The sequence below is a fragment of the Bos taurus genome, chromosome 6 (genome assembly GCF_002263795.3).
Source record: "Bos taurus isolate L1 Dominette 01449 registration number 42190680 breed Hereford chromosome 6, ARS-UCD2.0, whole genome shotgun sequence".
Classification (NCBI taxonomy): domain Eukaryota; kingdom Metazoa; phylum Chordata; class Mammalia; order Artiodactyla; family Bovidae; genus Bos; species Bos taurus.
Genome location: NC_037333.1, coordinates 99,448,325 through 99,474,257, shown reverse-complemented (window position 1 = coordinate 99,474,257; position 25,933 = coordinate 99,448,325). Strand labels below are relative to the sequence as shown.

Sequence of the window (25,933 nt, the reverse complement as noted above, 5' to 3'; positions counted from 1 at the left end):
CACACTTTATAAAACATTCATGTGACTCACTTTAACCCCACTACTTGCTTTACTGTGGTGGGCTGGAACTGAAGCCACAGTATCTCCAAGGTATGACTGTGGATTCTGTTAAGTGGGCTTCAGTTACTACATTATTAGCATTTTATGGTTTAATGCCTTTAGGTTTAGAATAGATTAATAAACTTGCTACCATTTCTCAAAATATAAAATAAAAATCCGAGTAAAACTCACAATGAATCCAAAGATAACTGTGGAAAAGAAACCACCAATGAATCCTTCCCAAGTCTTCTTAGGAGACAACTGAAAAAGATATTTATTTTTTATATTAAATAAAATTTAAAAGAGTTACTGCACTCACAAAACACAGATACATATGTTCAGTGAATTCCCATAATACCCTGTACACCTCTCCTTTTTCTCGTATTGAAAAGACTTTGCAACGCTTTTTCCCTCAGTCCATGATTGTGTTTAATTTGTGTGAATCTCTCTAGTAGAGTCTAACACATATTAGGCCCTCATACATCTGACATATTGTGAATATCTGTCTCTATAAATTGCCTCAATTTGTTTTCATCACTCAAAGGGCTATAAACTCTATGCTGTAATAACTGTCCCATGATGTTCATGCTTATATAAACTCCCAGAATACTGTAGCTCTTGAAATAAGGCCAAGATCTAGGCATTCTAAGTATACAGGGTCTGTGTTGACTTACTATGGATCAAAAGTAGGATGAGTACAGCAACGCATGGACACTGCAGAGCCCCAGACCATCACATATTCCCAAATGCTGTGCTCACAGCAGACCTCCTTCTGAAATGGCCAAATACTCCATAGCCCAGGTGCAGATTAGCCCCACAAGTGGGCACATATCCTCCTTCCTTTGGTCAGAATATGTCATACTCTATGAAGAAATATATTGTGCTTCTAAGGACACTTTGGTATTTTGTATACCTTTGCAATTTGTTTCAGGTTGCAATTATTGTTTATTAGTCCTTGGAGCATTCAGGGAGAGAAATTCGGAGGAAAGTCTTGAACTTGGTGAAGCAGGGGCAGGAGAAAAAGATTTAGGAGTAGACAGTGCTAACTGCTGAGATGCTCTGGAAAATAAGGACTCGGTACAGGGTTCTGATGATCAGGAAAGCACTCTGGTGGACTCTGTAAGAATCCTTTCAGTGGATCAGTGAGGACGGAAGCCAAACAAATAGCAGAGGGAAGATTCTGACAAAGAAATGGGTAATATGCTAAAGTACATGAAGTCTCAGCCCAAAGTTTACAAAGCACAAAGCCTTTCTTGACCAATCTGACAACAATTCCATCATAGGTGAGCAACTGGTATACACCACCTCTTAGGATAATTCAGTATTATTGTCATGAAACAGCAGCTGACTCAAATTCAAAAGTGCCTGCTGATTATTTTAAAGAGAGCTTATCAAATTAAATTGACCCTATCGTATTGATTTCAGGGTTAACTTGCTTAATTACATCTGGCTGCATTATACAACTAATTCAGCCTTGTAATTCACTAGAAACTGACGCTTAAAATCAAACAGTAAGTCTCCTACAGCCTCTGAAGGCTCCTGAGTCAACAACTTCTCAGCTGGTATAGAATCCTTGACTACTTCACCACTCACTCTTGTGCTGGAGCAACTTTAGAAACTAAAAATATATAATTTGCTGGCCAGTGTCCCTACAGCTCAGCTTGACGCTATGTACTGGACTCCTATGTAGGGAAGCATTTAAGGAAGGTGTTTTTGAAGGACAAGCAGTCCACACACTCTTCTGGGAACGATAAACTATCCTCACATCACTCTGAACAAACAAATTTTCTATCCAAATAATTGTCTCAGTTCCTCCAAAAATGCCTTCATGTCATAACTTCCAAACAGCCACTTAATGCATTTGTGGGAATGTCACAGAAGACCTGGCCCAACATATAAACCAAGTAATTCCTTTATTAGGCCCCAACATGAAAAGCTTTTATTTTCTGAAGCAACCAGTTCTATAAAATGGTCTGTCTTTATATGAGAAATTGATTTCTTTTTTTTTTTTTACCCCAGACGGGAACTTAAAAATCACTTCACTTCCTTCTTTGCCTCCATTGACTGCTGTGCTGTGCTAAGTCACTTCAGTCGTGTCCGCCTCTTTGTGACCCCACAAACTGTAGCCCACCAGGCTCCTCTGTCCATTGGATTCTCCAGGCAAGAATGCTGGAGTGGGTTGCCGAGCCCTCCTCCAGGGGATCTTCCTGACCCAGGGATCGAACCCTCGTCTCTTAAGTCTCCTGCATTGGCTGGTGGGTTCTTTACCACTGGTACCACCCAGGAAGCCAAACAGAACCAAATCTAACACAAAACAACATGGTCTCCTCGTGTGTATTTTCCGGTCTCTGAGCTTCACTTCTCCTTATCACTTGCATTATTCATCGATGGTTTTTATTGTAGAACCTCAATTGTTTTTTTAATGAATTTGGGTATACAAGTCTTGAAAACGGACATGATTATGTGATGCTGGTATATCATACACCTTCAAACAACTCAGTAAAGGAGGAGACAAATGAGATGGCTTGAGAGGAAAGCAGAGTCATGGACAGGCCTGTTCAGAGGGTTGTTGCAAGGAGAATAAAAAAACCACATGACAGCCAAGGGAAAGAAGCCAGGGGAAAATGACATGAGCCTTCACAGAAGAGGATGAATGACGAGGAGTCAAGAGAACAGCTGATGAAAAACCCAGATGGAATCATTGGGAAATGCAGACTTCCACCCTCAACACTGTGGCTGCTGAGGGTAGCTAAGGAAAATCAAAATGCCTGAGAAATCAACAACATGTAACTGCACCAAACTGTTGGGAATTTTTTCCAGTAGCTAATCATCTAGGTTATGGTAAAGGCTTGCTTATGGTGTTTTTCCATTACCTTAATTAACGGAGTTCTTCCAAAAAAAAATCCAAAAATGTAAGCAGTTATGTCATTGCAAATAACACTTGATATTGGAACAAGGAACCTTAGAAAAAAAAAAAAAGTCAGCAGAAAGAAGTCTGTAAGATTAAATGGCAAATATTTACACAGGTTTTGACTCAATGAACCAATACAATAACCCTTTAGATGACACTGCAGCCTAGTCTAGAACATAACACATGCTAAAAGATGAATAGACACAATAATTATCAACCAAATTTGCCCATTTAGCAGTTAGGCAGAGCAAAATCTATAAACATACTAGAAGAATATTGCTACTGAAAATATTAAATAATCAATTTGACAGTTAATCAATTTCTATAGCTATGGACTTTCAAATTTCCATTTTATGAGGAATGCCAACTAAAAACTGTCACTCGCCATCTGGCTCTACAAGAATTAGGTCACTAGTCACTGCCATTGCTGACCTCTGCTGACCTTTAACACATCCTGAAAGGAATTCAGGGCAAAGGTCAGGAGTAAGGCACTCTGTGCTCCAGGTAAAACTGGCAGAACAGGCCCTCAGAGAGTTAGACAATTTTTTTAGGAGGAGATTTTATGAGGCAAATTGCTTATGTCAGACTCACTCTCATATCTAGAAAAGCACTAAAATCCTTAACAGAGACAGCTACTCCTCGTGACTAGTAGCAACCTTCTGCCAAAATGCGTGCTTGATGGCATGTGTCCCCCTCACTGAAATCGTATGTATACTGACCTCCCCTCTGACCTCCTTAGAGCAGTTCCTCGGAGCCATCTGAAAAACTTTCTCAGAGTTATCTGAGAAACTGTCTCTGGGCTACATAGTCCTCATTTGGCTCCAAATAAAACTTAACTCAATTCTCACATCATGCATCTTTTTTTTTTTTTTTTCAGTCAATAGGAACAAGTTACAGTAGTATAAAGAATTTTTAAAAGCAGCCTTTCAAAATACAAATGAGTCAGAGTATAATCTGATAAACTTACACCAAGCTCTTGTCCAATCTATCTTAGCCTGCTGCTGCTAAGTCTCGTCAGTCGTATCTGACTCTGTGTGACCCCACAGACGGCAGCCCAACAGGCTCCTCTGTCCCTGGGATTCTCCAGGCAAGAACAGAGGAGTGGGTTGCCATTTCCTTCTCCATTGCATGAAAGTGAAAAGTGAAAGTGAAGTCACTCAGTCATGTCCGACTCTGTGCGGCCCCAAGGACTGTAGCCCACCAGGCTCCTCTGTCCATGGGATTCTCCAGGCAAGAGTACTGGAGTGGGTTGCCATTGCCTTCTCCATTGCATGAAAGTGAAAAGTGAAAGTGAAGTCACTCAGTTGTGTCCGACTCTGTGCAGCCCCAAGGACTGTAGCCCACCAGGCTCCTCTGTCCATGGGATTATCCAGGCAAGAGTACTGGGGTGGGGTGCCACTGCCTTCTCCGTCTATCTTAGCTCACAGGGGCATTAAACCCTACTAACTGTACAGAACCTACTAATTTCAGTGACTGCCTCCCATCAATGAAAAGTTTGTATATGGAAGGCAGTCTTAAAATGATTCCAATTTTTTGCACACATATACATAAAAAAACACCAACCTGTCAAGGAAACAAATTTATCTTGACTAAACTTACCGATTATAAAAGTTTTTAGTTACTGTGTTTCAAAAGAAGGTGGAAAAAATATGGTCAGATTTCTTAAAATCTTAAGTTTTTCTCCACTCTTATTTTTAAATAATAATAATTGTTTTAACTTAAGCTAATTTTTCGGAGAAGGCAATGGCACCCACTCCAGTACTCTTGCCTGGAAAATCCCATGGACAGGGGAGCCTGGTGGGCTGCCGTCTAGGGGGTCGCACAGAGTTGGACACGACTGAAGTGACTTAGCAGCAGCAGCAGCAAGCTAATTTTTAACTAATAAAAATGCTTTCTCAATCTGCAAGCCACTCCAAGTAGGTTACTAGCAAGTAACTCCAAATACTTGAAACCTGGATACTCTACACCTCTACAAAGGCAGAGGAGAACTAACCCACCTTTCACCCAAAGAAAATGCATTGCCAGCTCACTGTCTGCTGAAAAGCAAACTTTCCCCTTCTTCTTGCATTCCATGTAAACAGTACACTCTTTAAACTCGACTCTTTGTTTTTAAAAGAGACTCATGTTAAAGTATAGTAACACCTGAAAATGTATTTAATTATTTGGAGCTTTTATGAGGATTTTCTGCATTTTACTGGAAACCTGAGAAAGGAAGTTTTCCAGTTGATAACAAAGCATTTGTCTTCAGTTGTCAAACAGTTAGAAGTGAAGTCACTCAGTCGTGTCCGACTCTGTGACCCTACGGACTATAGCCTGCCAGGCTCCTCCATCCATGGGCTTTTTCAGGCAAGAATAGTGGAGTGGGTTGCCATTTCCTTCACCAGGGGATTCTTCCCGACTCAGGGATTGAACCCGGGTCTCCTGCATTGCAGGCAGACTCTTTACGGCCTGAGCCACCAGGGAATCCAGTCAAACAGTTAAGGGGAACTTATTTTAATGGAAAAGAATGACAACAAATAGGACATTTTAGTAGAAATCCCTGTAAGAAACTGTCCAGGGTAAAAGAGCTTTCAAAGTGCTATAAATATATATAAATATAAAGCAGCATATACTGTCCCCTTACCATATCATGCCTTCAAACAGATTTTGGATGACAAGATGTGACTGAGTAACTGTTATCAGTAAGGTGACATGAGTCCATGCGAACTGTTAATAGCCCAACAACACAACAATAATGAGCACAAGAGATCAGGGCAGGCCACGAAGCAACAGCAAATTTCTAGCACGACTACTGGTCAAATTTCATAAGATAAGGTCATACAAAATAAATGCCATTAGTAAATTACCTTCATTTTGGTGCCTCCTGAAACCTGAGAACCATGAAAAATATTCAACAAAGTAACCTTAATTTACACAAAAATGGAATGCTAGTAATACCGAGCTACACATCTATTAACAAATATACCATCATCTTGAACCATGAGATTAAAGTGGTAATGACAAGCTTGCAGTATTGCTCTGGCATTCAGATAAGAACTAAAATTCTACTCTGACTGCATTCTCTAGTTACTAGAAACGCTGAAAACGATTTTTCCCTGAGTTCACTATGGTTAACATTTTCCCATAAAGAGTTATGTATAACTTCAAATGATTCAAACCAGCAGGGATCAATTGCCCTTAAATCCAATCTTTTCATACTTGAAAGCTGATCTTCACAGCTCTGTTCAATGACAGTATTCCATTTTAAATTGTCAAAAGGCGTCTGTTTCATCAATTCTGAGAGACAGCCACTTTAGCTACTTTTAGCGTCATTAATATGAGTAGAATGTGAACAAAAAGGGCTAATATTTCTATGTATTAGTCTCATAATTTTTTTTCTTTTTTGCCGCACAGCATGCAGGATCTCAGTTCCCCAATCAAGGATCAAACCTGCAACCCCTGCATTGGAATTGTGGAGGCTTAACCACCGCACCGCCAGGGAAGTCTCTCATAATTTTCATTGAAAGTTATAAAAGGACTTTTCAAAATTCTTATTTGATTTATTCATAATAAACCTATCTTTCATTTCAGCAAACAGTGTATTACATTGGTTGTTCTGTTTTGTTTTCATCTGCTTAAGTGATCCAATTCTGTCTTAGATTGCTTCAATATGCATAAATGATTTTTCCCAATAGGTACCATCTTCATAGCAGATTCTATTATTTCTAATTTGTCTTGATGGTTTCTAGATTTTAACTGAGAATTTTACTGTTTCTTTTTTTCTCAAGATCCCCCGAAATTAGAAATGTAAGAAATACTATAATTTTCCAACAATGGCGCTCAGCAGGATGTCTCAATGGAGAAAAGCAAAGCATGAAGAGTAGGAATTATACCCCAAATTCACAACAAACCTAGCAAATACGTGAATTTATAGATACTACATTTGTCATTTTACACTCTTACCATTAGCTACCTTTTAAGAAAATAAGAGGTCATCATATACAGCGATTCATTTCATAAGACACTGAACACTGTTCAAGGATACACAGAAGGAAATACTTGTGGCCAAAACAAATCATGCAGCTGTACAGCTAACCGTAGCTACCAGGGAAACGTAAGCTCTGTTCCCCTTATGCCTAGGCTAAGCACAGGTAGACACAGGTCCTTTCCATACAAATATATAACAGATGTTTCTGAGACTTATTAACTGTTCAGGAGACTATGGAAACACCTCAAATTCCTACATATTTAGGGAACCCAAATACTTGACTTTAGTTTTACAGCCTTTGAAAATCTTCAAAGGAAAAATTTTTAGAAAACTTTGGAAACAGTTAAAAATTTTGAGTCCTCAAAAACATTTTCAACTTCAAACATCTATAAATATTAGTCATCCAAAATTCAAATACCCCTCACATTTAGGCAATTAGCAGATTAGATCCTATTTTCTCACTACAGGAAAAAAAAAAATAAAGGTGAAGGTTTTTATTACATATAGTAACTACAAAATAATGGTTAATACACACCATATAAAACTGCAGACGGTAATGTTTCTTCACCAAGCTCAGCACAAACATGCAGAAACCTGTTCAAGAACAAAAACATGCGCTTGTTGTGTAATCTGTTACAAATTTTAAGATTCAATGAGTTCATAGAAGCCAAATTTCTATACCACATCTAGCTATACGTTGGCTACTCACTCATACACCATCTCTCCTACTCTTACATTATTGTTGAGTCACTAAATCTTGTCCAACTCTTTGCAACCCCATGGACTGTATGTAGCCTGCCAGGCTTCTCTGTCCATGGAATTTCCCAGGCAAGAACACTGCCATAGGTTACCATTTCCTTCTCCAGGGGAGCTTTCTGGCCCAAGGATCAAACCCTGGTCTCGTGGACAGGACTCTTACATCAAGCATTTTGAATAGAAATTTCTTGAGGGAAATGATCCTGTGTTCTCCAAAATGCCTGATATAGTCCATGCCATAAATTCAATAAACATCTCCTACATTAACTGAGTCAGTCCCTTGCTAATGTGCGGACATGGAAAAATTGGACCCTGAATTTCAGTTCACTAAAATGTATTCACTGTATCATTCCATCAAGTATATGTATATAGAATGTTTAAATCTCTACATCTTTGAACACTTACTATGTTCCATGTACTTGTCTAAGCCTTTTATAAGTATTAACTCATTTAATCCTTTCAACATTCCTATGATGGAGTTACCTATTATTATCTCCACTTTACAGATGAAGAAAAATACACAAAGGACTTGATTAATTTACTGTGGATCATGGAGCTAAAAAGGAGTTAAACCCTTAGATTCTATTGACCCTTAAGAGTCATGTGGTTCCATAAACCATTATCCTCAAGATTCAGGTTAAGAGTGATTCAAAAATTCTCAGAAGCATATTATAATGATTACAGTAAAACAAAATACTCTTAACAATTTCAAGATGCACAAACAGTGTATGTGTGTTTCTGTCTATAGTCTATACATTAATTACAATAAAATTTTACTAAATAAAAATTCTACCTAATGAACTTTTGTTGTTGTTGTTTAGTTGCTAAACTGTATCTGACTCTTGCACGATCCCATCGACTGTAGCCCACCAGGCGCCTCTGTCCATGGGATTCTCCAGGCGAGAATACTGGAGTGGGTCGCCATTTCCTTCTCCAGGGGATCTTCCAGACCCAGAGATCAAACCTGCGTCATCCGGCATTGGCAGGCAGATTCTTTACCACTCAGCCACCTGGGTAGCCCGCCTAGTGAAGCAGAAATCTAATAATTCTATGTTAAATAATGAGGAGGCACTATGATACACTTTTTTGCCCACTACATCAGTAAAGTTCTGAAGATAATTTTTTTTTACAGAAGTAGATGTTAGAAGGAGAAGGAAATGGCAACCCACTCCAGTGTTCTTGCCTGGAGAATCCCAGGGACGGGGGAGCCTGGTGGGCTGCCGTCTATGGGGTCGCACAGAATCGGACACGACTGAAGTGACTTAGCAGCAGCAGATGTTAGAAATGCATGAACCAAGTTTAATTTCAACTAAATAGCCATGCATGCATTCTATTTGGCAATATCTTTAGAAAATGAGTTCTCTGAGAGAAAACAAATGGTCAACTAATCTATCGCATGTGAAATAAACACTATACTTTGCAAACCTAAGATGTACCTATCAAGGGAGTTCTACCCACTAGAGTAAGCAAGGTTGACGCTACTCTGACCAGCGCAGGGAATCAAACAGCTACTGCCTGCACCTAGTTTTTGATGACCGACCTGAAATGTCAGGGTAAAGGGTGAGAGTAAGGGAAGAGAATGCGTACTGGCTCCCAGATCCTATCTCACTTCCTATCTGCCACCTGTAGAATCTGACTGGTTCAACTGCAAAATATGGAAACATTTCTGAGCAGCGGCAAACTGAGACATATGTCACTTTCTTGACAGAAAGAAAGGAAGCGGGGGTGGGGGGCACTAAAACACAGGATTCATGTCATTAAAATCACCTGTAGCAAAAGACCTTCTTTTAAAATCACTGCTTTTAAATTTTTCTTCAATAGCAGGGAGATTTCTTTTGTGGCTTAATAAATAATGAAATTTCTATGCTGCTTTATGCCTTTGGTCCATGGTTATAGGCAAACGTAGATTGGACTTGGTTCAGAGGCTAAGGGGGGCTTCCCTTGTGGCTCAGCTAGTAAAGAATCCGCCCAAAATGAGTGAGACCTGGGTTCGATCCCTGGGTTCGATCCCTGGGTTGGGAAGATCCCCTGGAGAAGGGAAAAGCTACCCACTCCAGTATTCTGGCCTGAAGAATTCCATGGACTGTATAGTCCATGCGGTTGCAAAGAGTCAGACACGACTGAGCGACTTTCACTTTCAGAGCTAATGAGGTAAAGGCAACTCAGAAGCAAGACTGAGCTGAAAGTCTCCAGAACCTTCCCTTCTGCCAAAAAAGACCTTTTTGGCTCTCCCAGCGCAGCCTTGGGAAATTCTCAATATTATTAATTATGAATTATCTCCTCACAAATACTACTCCAGCATGCATGGTTTTCTTGTTCTTGAATTATATACCATTTACCCTTAAGCATTTCTTCAAACAAAATTACCAGCAGATTCATTCAATACTTTCCTGATGATCATTTTATCCAGGACAGTCTTGGCAATTCAGTTTTACCTGATCCAATTTTATGGTTAAATCCACCAGTAACACACAGCATTTTAGGGTGCTCTAATAAAAGATATAACTATCTGACTCGTGGATATATTAAAATAATACCATTCTTGGAATCTGGGGGAGGAGGATGTAAACTGTTTTCCTAACATATCTAAGGTTAAATATTATTGTCAAAGAAAAAGAATCCCAAGAAGAGACACATGCATTTACTTCTTCATTCACAGCCATTTTCTGTTTAAATGGAACACATACATGCTATATTTCAACAAATCTTTGGAAAGGATAACTTTGCATATTTGGATCCATAGTTTTACTTTTTCCCCAATTAACAAAGAACAGTTTTACGGTTATATTTCCAATTAAAATCATAGGATCTGTTAAAGTAAAACGTTCACTGAAAAAGCCTCCTAAACATACAGTCTTGTATGTACCTATTTTCAGTTACACTTACTGATTCCCAGTTATATACACAGCACTGGGCCTGGCGCCGTCAGTGCAAAGACGGACATATCGTGTGGCCCCGTATCAAGGAGATCCAGGAGGTTAGGGAGACCAAGTTCCCCAATAGACTTAAGAGAGGTATGTTCAGAAAGCATACAAAAGAATGAGATGTCTAAGGAGTCAAGTGAATTAAAGAAGAAGACATTGAAAAGTCCAAAAGATGTGATAGAAGGAATTCCAGAAAAAGTGGACAACTGAAAAATAAGATGCAGACACAAAATACAAAACATGGATAAGACAGTCATTCCACTCAAGGAGCTCATACTTTAATTGAAGAGACAGAAAATATAAAGAAATAATAAAGTTTTTTAAATTTCTTATTGTTGGTTAACCAATTCAATAAATACATGCAGTCCTTAACTCAAAAAACAAAGACAGACCCAGGATTATACACTGGAGGTTACTGACTCATCGATTACTTTTGTATTTTTGTATGGCTGTATTTTTCATTACACTTCGCTAACTAACCAAAACTTTGAAATGTTTCAAACACTGTATTCAACAATTCAGAACCACACTACTTTATGTGTTGCCATATTCAGACACTAGAATACAACTGAGGTGTTTTAAAGAAGTTTAAATATGCAGTGTAGAAATTCACACAAATCAACCGTTATATTAGCTAATATACAGAAAAAGTTTTCCTTTAATCTGCATAGTGAGTTTAAGGTATAAAACAAGACTGATATGTAAATAGTTTATAATCATGTTTAATTAAAAAACTGTTACGTGGGAAGGCTTCCCTGGTAACTCATGGTAAAGAATCCACCTGCCAATGTAGGAGACACGGGTTTGATCCCTGGTCCAGGGAGATCTCACAAGCCATCATGGAGCAACTAAGCCCATGAGACACAGCTACTGAGCCCGTGCTCTATGCAACAAGAGAAGCCACCACAATGAGAAGCCCACATGCCGCAACTAGAGAGTAGCCCCTGCTCATGGAAATAAGAGACAGCCCACGCAGCACCAAAGATCCAGCACAGCCAAAAATAAACAAGCTAGATATATATGTGTGTATATATATATATATATATGGCTTCCCACATAGCTCAGTTGGTAAAGAATCTGCCTGTAATGCTGGAGACCTGGGTTCGACTCCTGGATTGGGAAGATTCCCTGGAGAAGGACATGGCAAGGAGCCAGGCAGACTACAGTCCATAGGGTCGCAAGAGTCAGACACGACTTAGCTCTAGCTTTCTTTTCTTTTCTATATACACACACACACACACACACACACACACACACACACAAATACAAACTATACGTGGTTCTGGAGATACAATCCTTTATGAACAGTGATTTGTGACATCTTTCACAGATTTCATCTACATTCTTTGAGATGAAAGATATACAGGATGTTTGAAAACAATTCTTAATCATGTATTAATTTTAGCCATAATTTAATCTTATACTATAACTGTGGTGTTGGAGAAGACTCTTGAGAGTCCCTTGGACTGCAAGGAGATCCAACCAGGCCATTCTGAAGATCAGCCCTGGGATTTCTTTGGAAGGAATGATGATGAAGCTGAAACTCCAGTACTTTGGCCACCTCATGCGAAGAGTTGACTCATTGGAAAAGACTCTGATGCTGGGAGGGATTGGGAGCAGGAGGAGAAGGGGACAACAGAGGATGAGATGGCTGGATGGCACCACCGACTCGATGGACATGAGTCTGAGTGAACTCCGGGAGTTGGTGATAGACAGGGAGGCCTAGCGTGCTACGATTCATGGGGTCGCAAAGAGTCGGACACGACTGAGCGACTGAACTGAACTGAACTGAATCTTATACTGTCCAGTGATTTTTCTTGAATTCAAAGTATTATATTCAAGTCATAACCTCTCCTTAAGGGTTTTAAAGAAGAAGTCAAAATAGCTAGCCATGCACAAATACAAGCGAAAAAACCTGACTAAACAAAATATGCCTTTAATATGCTTCTCACTAGTTGGCTAAGGAGATCTTAAGGTGATGATATTATGGGTCCCACATCTTAAGCTTATTCACCTGTCATTACCAGACATGTAATCACATGGCTGCTCTTGTTTCTAAAGAGCCCCAAATCCAAATTACCAAGATCTTTTAAAAATATATCCAGACTCTAGAGAAAATGTCGCTGATGTTTGTTTTACTATCAGACAAATTCATTTTACAATAAAATTATCTAAAGTGTCAGAATGGCTTCTGGGTCCTAGTCAGTGAGTCATCTGGGATGATGTTAAATGAGTCATTTAACCTGCTGGGCCTTGCTGAGTAGGTCAGACCTGGATATAGGTACATTTTAATAAAATTCAACATCAATGAAAAAGCTTGTGTTGTCTCTGCTTTTTATATCTGTTAAGACCTATAAAACTCATTTGACCACTGCAGAACTAAAATTTGGACAGGCCTCTTGGAATGTTGTTTAATGAGAAGAATTCCAGACATTTTTCACAGCATAATTTGAAAGAAAGGTACAACTATCTCAACAGAGCATACTTTCTATTTCCTCACTCCTGTTTTAAAGTCTAACTTTATTTGCTGGACTAAGCTCATAAATGTTGCTAATCACTTCAAGAATCAACCAATAAGGCCTCAAGACCCAGCAACCAAAATCCTGATGCTAAAAACAAAAACATCATCTCTAACAAGCACTGTGTTTGGATGTGCATATTCTCAGCCTCCTGATCATTCATCCAGTAAATGTGTGTTAGGAGCCTAAATCCCAGACCCTGTACTAGGCACCAGGAATTAAAAAAATGAGAAACACAAAGTGGGTGCTTATGATCCTTTAATAGGACCATATTTAAGACACACGTGAAATGATAACAGATATACTGGGATGGCCAAAAAGTTCATTTGGGTTTTGAACATCTTATGAAAAACCCAAATGAACTTTTTGGCCAACCCAATAGAATACCATGCATAATTTATATCAGAAGTTTCATCACTTAACCTAGCAGCTCCTAGCTTACTACAAAGTTGCATTTGATAGAAACACAGAGACTGGAAAAGTCAGTTTTTATTCCAATCCCAAAGAAAGGCAATGCCAAAGAATCTCACACACTAGCAAAATAATGCTCTAAATTCTCCAAGCCAGGCTTCAACAGTACATGAACCAAGAACTTTCAGATGTTCAAGCTGGATTTAGAAAAGGTAGAGGAACCAGAGATCAAATTGCCAACATCCACTGGATTATCAAAAAAGCAAGAGAATTCCAAAAAAACATCTACTTCTCCTTCACTGACTATGCTAAAGCTTTTGACTGTGTGGATCACAACAAACTGTGGAAAATTCTTAAAGAGATGGAAACATCACACCACCGGACCTGCTTCCTGAGAAATCTGTATGCAGGTCAAGAAGCAACAGTTAGAACTGGACATGGACCAACAGACTGGTTCCAAATTGGGAAAGGAGTCCATCAAGGCTGTATACTGTCACCCTGCTTATTTAACTTCTATGCAGAGTACATCATGCAAAATACTGGGCTGGATGAAGCACAAGCTGGATTCAAGATTGCTGGCAGAAATATCAATAACCTCAGATATGCAGATGACACCACCCTTATGGCAGAAAATGAAGAGGAACTGAAGAGCCTCTTGATGAAAGTAAAAGAGGAGAGTGAAAAAGTTGGCTTAAAACTCAACATTCAGAAAACTAAGATCATGGCATCCGGTCCCATCACTTCATGGCAAATAGGTGGGGACAACAAAGGAAACAGTGAGAGATTTTATTTTCCTGGGCTCCAAAATCACTGCAGATGGTGACTGCAGATGGTGACTGCAGCCATGAAATGAAAAGATGCTTGTTCCTTGGAAGAAAAGCTATGATAAACCTAGACAGCATACTAAAAAGCAGACATTACTTTGCCAACAAAAGTCCATATAGTCAAAGCTATGGTTTTTTCAGTGGTCATGTATAGATGTGAAAGTTGGACCATAAAGAAGCTGAGCATTGAAGAATTGATGCTTTTGAACTGTGAGTGTTGGCGCAGCCTCATGAGAGTCCCTTGGACTGCAAGGAGATCCAACCAGTCAATCCCAAAGGAAACAGTGCTGAATATTCATTGGAGGGACTGATGCCGAAGCAGAAGCTCCAACTTTGGCCACCTGGTGTGAAGAACTGACTCATTGGAAAAGACCCTGATGCTGGCAAAGATTGAAGGCAGGAGAAGGCGACGACCGAGAATGAGATGGCTGGATGGCATCACCGACTCGATGGACATAAATTTGAGTAAGCTCCAGGAGTTAATGATGGACAGGGAGGCCTGGCCTGCTGCAATCCATGGGGTCGCAAAGAGTCAGACACGACTGAGCGACTGAACTGAACTGACACTCAGAAGCACAGAAGACAAATTTACAATTACCAAAAGGGAAAAGGGGTGGGGAAGGGATAAATTAGGATTTGGGGATGAGCAGATACAGTTTACTATACGTAAAACAGATAAAGGCAACAAGGGCCTGCTCTATGGCACAGGGAACTCTAATATCCTGTAAGAAACCAAGCTGGAAAAGCACATGAAAAAGTACACGTGAATCACTTTACTGTACACTAGAAATTAACACAACACTGCAAATCAACTGTACTTCAATTTGAAAAACCGTGTTTTAAAAGTACATTTGTAAGACTTTCATAATGTCAATATCCTTGTGTGATCTTACACTGTAATCTTTCAAAGTATTATCACTGGTGGAAACTGGGAAAAGTGCATAAGGCATCCTGTCTTATTTCTTACAACTGCATGAAAATACATAATTATCACAACAAAACGTACATTTTAAGCCAATAATTTAGGATATAAAAGCAATTTTTCATAGACTGTCATAAACAGCAGTTGGTTCTAAAATCAGCCCTTAGCATTAAAAAAAATTTTTTTTTTTAATTTTTTGGCCATACCACACAGCAGGTGGGATCCTAGTCCCTGACCAGAAATTGAACCTCCACTCCCTGCAGAGGAAGCAGAGTCTTAACTACTGGACCACCAGTGAAGTCCCATAATTTTTTTTTTTTTCACATCAATAATAGTCCAGATTTTATTTTTTAAAAGCACAATTTTAAAAAAATTTATGACTCTCTTAGTATTAATATAAAGGTGAATGACTCAGGCATACATTATATTTAGTATGAATTAAAGCAACAGTTTCCTATCTTGTCACTCTATTAATGTCTCCCACTCACCATTCATTGAATTACAAACCTGGTTACATTTTCTCTTAGCTTGAAATCCTCCAGTAGTTTCCTAGGAATAAAGCCCTAAGTCTTCCTATCATACACAAGACTCCTCAAGATGGGGCTCCTGTCTACTGTACACCCTTCAGTACCTCCCATGGGTCCCGAACATGCCACTCTCATTCCCAAGACAGCACATCTGTTTCCTCTACCTGGAATGCCCTTTCCCACCCTCCACCTGGCAAACACCTGCTTGTTCTTTGCTTTTCATGACACTGATCATCTCTTTATACTGTTCATGGGATTCTCAGATCAAGAATACTGAGGTGGCTTGCCACTTCCCCCTCAAAGACTGAAGGCAAAAGGAAAAGGGGATGGCAGAGGATGAGATGGTTAGATAGCATCACCAACTCAATGGACATGAGTTTGAGCAAACTCTGGGAGATAGTGAAGGACAGGGGAGCCTGGAGCACCACAGTCCATGAGCTCACAAAGAGTCAGACACGATTTAGCGACTGAACAACAATCATCTCTTCTCCAAGGCCTTCAATGGCCTTCCTGCCCCAGTAAAGCAAGGCCCTCCTTCCCTTTCTTCGTGGTCTTAGAGGTCCTTGTTCACATTTCAGCAATGAACGAGGGGACACATGTCTCAGCAGTTGCCACACCCTGGTAGGCACACTAAAAGCCTGTTCCCCTTTGTATCCTCAACACCATGCACAGCACTGGCACTTGGAAAGCACTCGAGTGTTTGTTGAAAGAATGACAATGATGACTTTCTGTGATTCTATAAGAGAGCAATGGTAAGCTATGCCAATGATAGAAATCAGTTAGAAAAACGAACAAATACTGATAGAAATAAGGGGATGAAGGTTAACAATGACTGTAAAGAATTAGTTGAGAGGGTATCATGTATACAATATTACAAAAAGAAACAAGTTGCAGAGCAAAGGAAACAACAAACAAGATTAAAAGACAACCTTCAGAATGGGAAAAAATAACTGCAAGGGAAACAACTGGATTAATCTCCAAAATACACAAGCAGCTCATGCAGCTCAAAACCAGAAAAACAAACCCAATCAAAAATGTTCGGAAGACCTACACAGACATTTCTCCAAAGAAGGCATACAGATGATGAACAAACACATAAAAAGATGCTCAACATCATTATCAGAGAACTGCAAATCAAAACTACAATGAGGTATCACCTCACACAGGTCAGAATGGCCATCATTAAAAAATTCTGCAAACAGTAAGTGCAGGAGAACCCTCTTTCATCGCTGGTGGGAATGTAAATGGATAGTCATTATGGAGAACAATATGGAGATTCCTTAGAAAACTAGGAACAGATCTACCATATGACCCAATAATCTCACTACTGAGCATAAAAGCTGAGAAAACTATAATTGAAAGAGACGCATGTACTCCGATGTTCATTATAGCTCTATTTACAATAGCTGGGACACGGAAGCAACCCTGATGTCCACCTACAGATGAATGGATACAGAAATTGTGTTACATGTATACAACTGAATATTACTCAGCTATAAAAAAGAATGTATTTTAATTATTGAATCAAAATGACATACTTTTAAAGGACTGACTTTCCCACACACACTGTATATTTTTTTGTTTAATGAGAAATGGAAAGGAGTCATCCATATTGTATGAAGTTTCCAAAATTGTACTAACTAGAGAAGAATTTATTTATGAGGAAACCCCTAAGAGCTAAAATAGTAACCATTAAGAGCTAAAGAGAAAACTCACAAACAAATTTCATTTCTGCCTTTAAAAGTGAAAATAATGATAATATTCAATATTTATATAGCACCAGGTACTGCTCTAAGTGCTTTGCAAAGAAACTAAGACACAGATTAGTTAATTACATTTCCCAAAGTTTACTCAGCATGTAAGCGGTGGAACCAGGATTCATACTGGAAATCTGACTTTTTACAAGTACATATCTAGGGACTTCCCTGGTGGTCCAGTGGCTAAGATTCCGTGTTCCCAATGCAAAGGGCCCAGGTTCAATCTCTGGTTCGGGAACTAGATCTCACATGCTCCAACTAAGATCCAGTAAAGTCAAATAAAAATAATAGATAATTTTTATTAAAGTACATATCTAAATCAATTTCTTAAGAAATTTCTTTTATAATTGGTCAACTTCGATGGAAAACAAATCTGGTTTGTTGTTTTTTTTGGCCATGCTGCATGGCTTTTGAGATCTTAGTTCCCTGACCAAGGATCAAACCTGGGCCCCCTGTGGTGGAAGTATGGAGCCTAACTACTGGACAGCCACAAATCTGTTAATTCTAATGTTGTCCTAAGTATCTGATTCTTAATCTAAAATCACAAAAATGTGATAGCCTACTATAAACAAATATATATATATTTATATATAAATGACTATATAATAAAAAATGTCAGGAAAACTAAGTACCCTGATTAATTCTATATAAAACTATTTCCTAGGAACAAATAAAGCAATATATATATGAAAGTTTCTTTGTAAATTATATCATTACTTGGTAAATAATCCATATGCTTAAAGTTCTTTTACTATAATTTACAAAGAAAATTTTCAAATATATAGATAGACTACTAAGCAAGTACTTTCTTTCAGCCACCAAGTACTTTTTTTAAACACCATTAGGGAGTAACTGCAGTTTATTTAAACTGTGATGAAAGTAGTAGTATATATGAGACATTTAAAAAGAGAAGGTGGATTAAAATGTAACCAAAAAAGGATGTTACAGTTTAACATAAATAAAAACAAGCATGTGACATATACTGGCTACAAATCAATGCAGTCTTTTCCTTAACTTACCTGCCAGATACAGGGCAAATGATATAAATCTGTGGTAGCGAATGAGGAACTGAAGTTGCTCTTCTCTTTGAACAAATGTAGCAAAATAATCAGCCACAGTCTCTCCATAGAAAAAGTAGTTCACACACAATAGAAAGTACCTGTAATGTTAAAACAATTAGCTTCTTTATATTTGAAACATTTTCCCCCTCAAACTCAACAAAACTATTTTCTACTTTTGATGATGACAGAGATCAAAACTAAGTTTGAACATAAGTTCATAATATATTCCACCAAAACGCTTTTTTCCCCCTATTTTAAACTTAATTTCAAACTTGCTGTTGCTGCTGCTAAGTCGTTTCAGTCATGTCTCTGTGTGACCCCATAGACAGCAGCCCACCAGGCTCCCCCGTCCCTGGGATTCTCCAGGCAAGAACACTGGAGTGGGTTGCCATTTCCTTCTCCAATGCATGAAAGTGAAAAGTGAAAGTGAAGTCGTGTCTGACTCCTAGCGACCCCGTGGACTGCAGCCTACCAGGCTCCTCCTTCCATGGGATTTGCCAGGCAAGAGTACTGGAGTGGGGTGCCACTGCCTTCTCCGAATTCCAAACTTACCAGTGAACAAAAATGTACTGAGTGGTTCATGCCTTTATATAGCTCAAAATCTAATGCCAGAGACAGAAAATTAGGAAACAGTGTAGAAAATACTACACACACACACACACACACAGAATTAAGTTTATAATGAAAATGCATTTCCAACATCTCCCTAATGCTTTGTTTTTAATATTTTTTTATTGGCCATTTTTTTAAAAGTCTTTATTGCATTTGTTACAATTTTGCTTCATTTTTTTATGTTTTAGTTTTTGGCCACAAGGACATGGGATCTTAGTGCACCCCGACCAGGGACTGAGCCTGTACCCACTGCATGGAAGCCAAAGCCTCCACCACTGAACCGCCAGCGAAGTCCCGCTAATGCTTTCTAACAGTAGAGCTCCTAAGCCAAACTCCCGCCTGCCCTAAGGAAGACCAATGGGAAAAGAGGGAAGAAGTAATTTCACCTCTCACCTCCCACTCTGTCCTGCCCACACTGGGTCTTGTCCCCTTTTCTCAATGCTCCAGATGGACTCTAGTTGAATAAGTGACTCAAAAAGGCAGCAGTGGGGGTTGGGAGCTAGCTGCAAGTAAAAATCTCTGGGGAAAAACTTTAAAAATAGGGAACACATGTACACCCATGGCTGATTCATGTCAATGTATGGCAAAAACCACTACGATATTATAAAGTAATTGGCCTCCAATTAAAATAAATAAAATAAAAAAAAATAAAATAAAATGGAGAATGTAAAATTTGAAAAAAAAAACTTTATGAATGGCCTATTCCTTTTCCCAGCGCTGGCTTATCCCTTTGCCCCGGCAGAAGTCGAACCCACAAGACTTTGCTGATGGGAGTGTATGTAAGCCAGGAAAACATGCCGAGAAACACTGCCTCAGGGTTCCTCCCAGACTCTGCCTTAGAAAGACCGTGTCCCAGGCAGCAGCAAAAGAGGAGAGGGGTGGCAGTTCCCTCTGATCCTCATGAATAGAATCAGACCCCACTGTCCCCAAAGGGAAGCACATCACGTTTCCACATTACCATGTCTCTCTCTCCTATACGGAAATTGTGACGCCTCTGTAAGGCTATCAAGGCCTATCTAGCCATCAAACCAACTGTTTTGTTTTTGACCATGCCCCTGTGCATGTGGGATCTTAGTTCCCCAAACAGGGATTGAACTCATGTCCTCTGCACTGGAAGCCTACAGTCCTAACCACTGGACCGCCAGAAAGTCCCACACCAGTCCAACTTTTGGGCCACTATTCCCTCCCACTCGGGAGAGCCAAGGAGATCTCCCGACCTGTGGCAGGTGCCTCCTCTGTCCCCCATCTAGAACCTGATGGTGCTGCTTCCCCAGCCTAAAACACCCTTCTCCATCCAAAGCCTGTCTTCATTTCTAGTAACACTTTCTCTGTCACCTTCTCCATGAAGCCTCTACAATCACTGGAGCCCATCTTGACCTACTTTTTTCCCCCCTTACACTTAAAATCATTCCTGCATGGGTTAACTACTCTCCAACTACTTTAACATTCATTGGAAGGCCTGATGATTAAGCTGAAGTTCTAATACTTTGGCCACCTGATGCGAAGAGTTGACTCATTGGAAAAGACCCTGACGCTGGGAAAGATTGAGGACAGGAGAAAGGGAAGACAAAGGATGACATAATTGGATGGCATCACTGACTCAATGGACATGAGTTTGAGCAAACTCCAGGAGATGGTGAAGGACAGGGAAGCCTGTCATGCTGCAGTCCATGGGTTGCAAAGAGGTGTACACGACTGAGTGACTGAACAATTAATACTTAATCTACCTAACATTCCCTGTACACAGTGCCACTCACTCATGAAGAAACTTTCCAGAAGGAAAAATTAGGTGTTCATAAAACCAAGAAATTGTTTTTGACTACTGTAAACACAAAAGGTGATGCCTGTCTTAAAAAGACACTGATACTAATCAAACAACTACTGATATATTCAAAGACATGGATTGTTAATTATGAACTATCATATTATCGTGTTTCATGGTCAAGGTCCTGATAACTAAGAAACCTGAAAAAACTTAAAAATATATAAAATATTAAATATTAAAATTGGTGATTCTTATTTACTAATTTTACATGCACTATTTTCTACATAGAATAATTTTATATGTAATGTTTCAGGGGCTGGCAACTGCCCTGAAATGTTTAGCAGCGTGCCTTACACACTGACCCTATCAGAGCCTTCTTCTTCCCTCTGACAACCCTCCTTGCTGCATGTCAGAGATCCTGGGGCCTTCAGGAGACCAAGCCAGGAGCAGCAAAGGTAAGGTCATCCATCCTCTCACTGCCTTGCTCCCTCCCCCTGCCCCAGGCCCATGGGGGCTTTGGAGAAGGTAGGCCAGTCTGCCTACCTGCCCTGGTGCTCAGATGGTAAGAACCTGCCTGCAATGCTGGAGACCTGGCTTCGATCCCTGGGATGGGAAGATCCCCTGGAGGAGGGCATGGCAACCCACTCCAGTATTCCTGCCTGGAGAATCCCCATGGACAGAGGAGCCTGGTGGGCTACAGTCCATGGGGTCGCTAGGAGTCGGACAGGACTGAGCAACCCAGCACAGCACAGGCCAGTCTGCAGGGGTGAGGTGGGGAGGGGAGGAGGGAGACAGACACGCAGCTTGGGCTTTCCTCTCCTGAATCAACTTGTCACTCAAAAAAGAAAAACAAAAAGAAAACCCACAACTATTTTCATATCTCATCTTCCAGTCTTTGTAGAAATATCAGGTTGTGTGTATGGTCTCATGTCAACTGAGGGGAAATAAACCAAAAGACTAACATATTTTTAACATTTCACAAAATGAAACTTTCTGTTAACATTGTAATTATAAAGAGTATAAACATGTGTCCAATATAGTACTGAGGTTTTTAAAAGGAGGACAAAAATAGTGTGTATATGCAATATAAGTCAGTCACTCTGTACACAGAGTGAAAGATGAAATCTGAAAATAGTCATGTTGAAATGGAAAGTTAACGGTGATTTTATTCTTTCAACATTCAATTGCATTCTTTTTATTTATATTTCTTTATACTCAATCTATAAGGTCAACTGGGTGGATATTGACTGGTAAGGATGCTTCCTTACCAACTTTAGAAAAGAATAGGATTTTCATATCTGAAACAGTTGTAAGTCACTTACCAACTTAGTGTTCTAAACCAAGGTAAGTCATAAGAATGGTAGACTCTGTAACCTATGGTGATGATTTCATGGAAGCATTTCACTTGGATGCTTAGAACCTGAAACCAAGAGAAAACATTAACAAACAGCTCCTAATATCTATATTTATGCTTAATTATTTAATAAGTAACTTGTCACATGTATTTTAAAAATCTTCAGCTACCCACTTTCAGTTATTCTAAAGCTCATCAGCAAAAATTCAATATTCAATAATCAAGTGATGTCCCAAAGAGGTAAGCAAAACAATGTTTTATTCATAACGTTTGAGAGATCCTTCCCAAGGTACGAGGTGGCACCGTACTTTAGAATTTGAAAGGTATAGTCTGGCTGGGGTCACAGTTAACCAGGCTTAATCAATCCCTCATTACTGCTTCATTTCTTGAAGTTGGGTGGCTTTTTCTGTCGATTTTGTTTCTTGAGTTATCCTAGGAAAATGATCCTATGTGAAAATTTCCTTGCATACGTTTATTTTTAACAAGTTGGTATTCTTGCCAAGGATAAAGATACTATCAGGACAAATGGCTAAAATATCCTTACTGAGTCACTCAGGGGTTTGGCAAGAGATTTTCATTCTTCCCACCATGCCAACTCTCCCTCAGCCAGCAACACACATCTCTGATCAACCCAAGCAGTGCTTCCTTGACATATTATAAGCAGCCTTCGACATCTGCAGCCCCAATGGCCAGTCAAGTAAGTCTATGCAGTTCTGTCTGCAGTTTCCAATACACATGCCAAGTAAGTGAAAGTCGCTCAGTCATGTCTGACTCTTTGCGACCCCATGGACTGTAGCCCTCCAGGCTCCTCTGTCTATGGAATTTTCCAGGCAAGAATACTAGAGTGGGTAGCCATTCCCTTTTCCAAGGGATCTTCCCAATCCAGGGGTTGAACCCAGGTCTCCTTCATTGCAGGTAGATTCTTTACCATCTGAACCACCAGGGAAGCCCCACACATGCTGAATAAATGGGTTTATATTCATGAATCCCTTTTTGATGGTCTATGCAGCAGTCCCTCAAACTGCTGCGTCCAGCAATCTAGATAAAGGTAACTTATGTGAGTCTCATTGAACTCCGGGAGTTGGTGATGGACAGGGAGGCCTGGCGTGCTGCGATTCATGGGGTTGCAAAGAGTCGGACACGACTGAGCGACTGATCTGATCTGATCTGATAGCATCATAACCAGTTGGCTTAAGTCAATTCCAAGACTCAAAGAGCAAATGGCAAGCTGAACACTCATCACCAGAAACTAAGAGATCCAAACCTTTGTCAGTATAGCAGACTAACTTTTCCCACCTCTAGAGAATCTACCCAAGGGCTTGTTTTTGTACAGCCCTGGAGCTAAGAGTGGACTTTATATCTTTAAACAGTTAAAAACAAAACCCAAAGATGATATGATGGAGACACATGTGGCTCCTTAAAGCCTAAAATACTACTATCTGGGCCTTTCCAGAAAGAACTAACCAAACTCCGCTAAAGAGTACACTTTGGGATTTCTTTTTAAGATCACCACAAATCAGCTTTCCCAAACCTACCGCCCAGGATAGTCTTAGGCTATTTTTCCCCACTATACCTATTACATGTCCAATGACATACTTAAAAAAATAATTGTGTCCCCTTGGCAAGAAGATATTATGCCAAATTACTATAAATAATTCTTTTTAAGAAAAAGTTATAAATGTGTTATAAACACAAGGGGAAATCTAAATACCGTCCTTCAAATCACCTTTGTATATATTATCAAGTCTTTTTTTTTTTTTAACAAAAATAATCACAGAACAGGGACAATACTCAATGCTGGTAAAATGGCAAAGCTATGCTATTTATAGAACCAAGAGCTTTTAAAATATCAAGTGCACTCATGCAATTTCTATGAATACACTTGTTCAAGAACAACCATCAGGTCTATATATGGAGTTTCACTGAAAGAAGAAAAAAAGAATTTTTAATATCACACACATATATGTATATAGTTGTCACTTACAGCTTATCAACAGAATTAATATGGTAGTGCTGGGAAAACAGAAAACAGAGAATTCAAAATAGAGTAAGAACTGGGTGACCACACAGAAACTAATACTCCATGCCACCAATACAGGTAGCGATGCACCAATAGGCCTCTGTTGGCCCAATTAATGTGCTAAGAGCATTAGAAAACAACTGATACATAAGTGTTTACTCTGCTACTCTGGGCTTCCCTGGTCACTCAGCAGCAAAAAAAAACCACCAGCCAGTCCACGAGATGTGGGTTCTAGCCGGGGGTTGGAAAGATCCCCTAGAGAAGGAAATGGCAACCAACTCTAGTATTCCTGCCTGGGAAATCCCATGGACAGAGGAGCCTGACAGGCTACAGTCCATGGGGTCAAAGAGTAGGACACAACTCAGCAACCAAACACCACCACCACTCCCATTAGTTAGTTATTGAAGATTCAGAGAAATAACATAGGATTTTTGTTCTCAGAGAGGAATAGTCTTTCAGGAGAACACACACAACTGCAGTACCATGTGCAAACAGCCACACGGATACAAGCACAGGCAGACGTGGAAACCTGTGGTGAGGTGGGGAGGGGCCAGCTGGGGTGAAGGAGGGGGACACGCAGAGCCACGTACATGGGAGAGGAGGAGGGTGTGCAGGGAGCTAGAAGCAGTCCAGAGATGCTGGAACACGACGCTGGGATGAGTAGAGAGAGATGGTCTGGTCACAGCATCACAGGAGACAGCATGAAGGGCTGAGCAAAGGAGCTGGTGCTGATCGTGAAAGGACATGATCAGACCTGGGTGTCTGGGTTAACAAGTGGAAAGAGCTGATGGGAGAAGCAGCAAGAAAAGAGACAGCAAGGCAGGTAGGATACTACCACCCAGAGGGTGTGGATGAGTGGCAGAAGACGACGGAGTACAGGAAATCAGATACACCAAGGAGGTAGAACTGACTGGATTTGGTGGTTGAGGAAACAGAGGGGCTAAGAGAGAGAGAACACAGGGTGATACCACGGAAGGCTTGAGAGGGAGACAGGGGTATGCAGAACGGCTAGCGACAGAACACAAGCTCAGATTGGGATATGCTGAGTTTGAACTATGGTACCTCCTATGGGTTATCCAAATTACAGTGCTTATTTTCACTCTGGGAATCTGTGTGAAGAAAATAGCCCTGCATATGAAAAAGCTTTACATTTTAATATGTTCAGGATAAAATTATTCACAATAAAGAAAAACCAGAATATAACTGGAATGTCTAAAAATAACGCATTGATTGCTTTAAATAACTTATGATGTACTGCATTCCACTGAGTAGATGAATGTATTAAAGCTAATGGTTACAAGGACTATGGAGCAACACAAAACATTCAATATTTAGTTTAAAAAGGATACAGCATTTAGTCACATTACATACAATTACAATCATGGTTTTTTTTTTTTTTTATTAATCTTTTTTTAATGATTTTAAAAAACGCCACAGGTATACATGTGTTCCCCATCCTGAACCCTCCTCCCTCCTCCCTCCCCATACCATCCCTCTGGGTCGTCCCAGTGCACTAGCCCCAAGCATCCAGTATCGTGTATTGAACCTGGACTGGCAACTCGTT

At 39.8% G+C, this 25,933-nt stretch overlaps 1 protein-coding gene across 1 annotated transcript in view; it reads right to left on the bottom strand.

Moving 5' to 3' along the window:
• CDS1 (CDP-diacylglycerol synthase 1) overlaps positions 1-25,933 on the bottom strand; it is a 79,957-nt gene that overhangs the window by 17,436 nt on the left and 36,588 nt on the right. Inside the window, exons 4-9 of the mRNA XM_003586222.5 lie at positions 22,318-22,415; positions 18,577-18,716; positions 7,453-7,511; positions 5,574-5,656; positions 2,913-3,000; positions 232-300 (exon numbers count right to left, since the gene is read on the bottom strand). Coding sequence (XP_003586270.3) covers positions 232-300; positions 2,913-3,000; positions 5,574-5,656; positions 7,453-7,511; positions 18,577-18,716; positions 22,318-22,415 — 537 coding nt within the window. The remainder of the gene's footprint in view (positions 1-231; positions 301-2,912; positions 3,001-5,573; positions 5,657-7,452; positions 7,512-18,576; positions 18,717-22,317; positions 22,416-25,933) is intronic.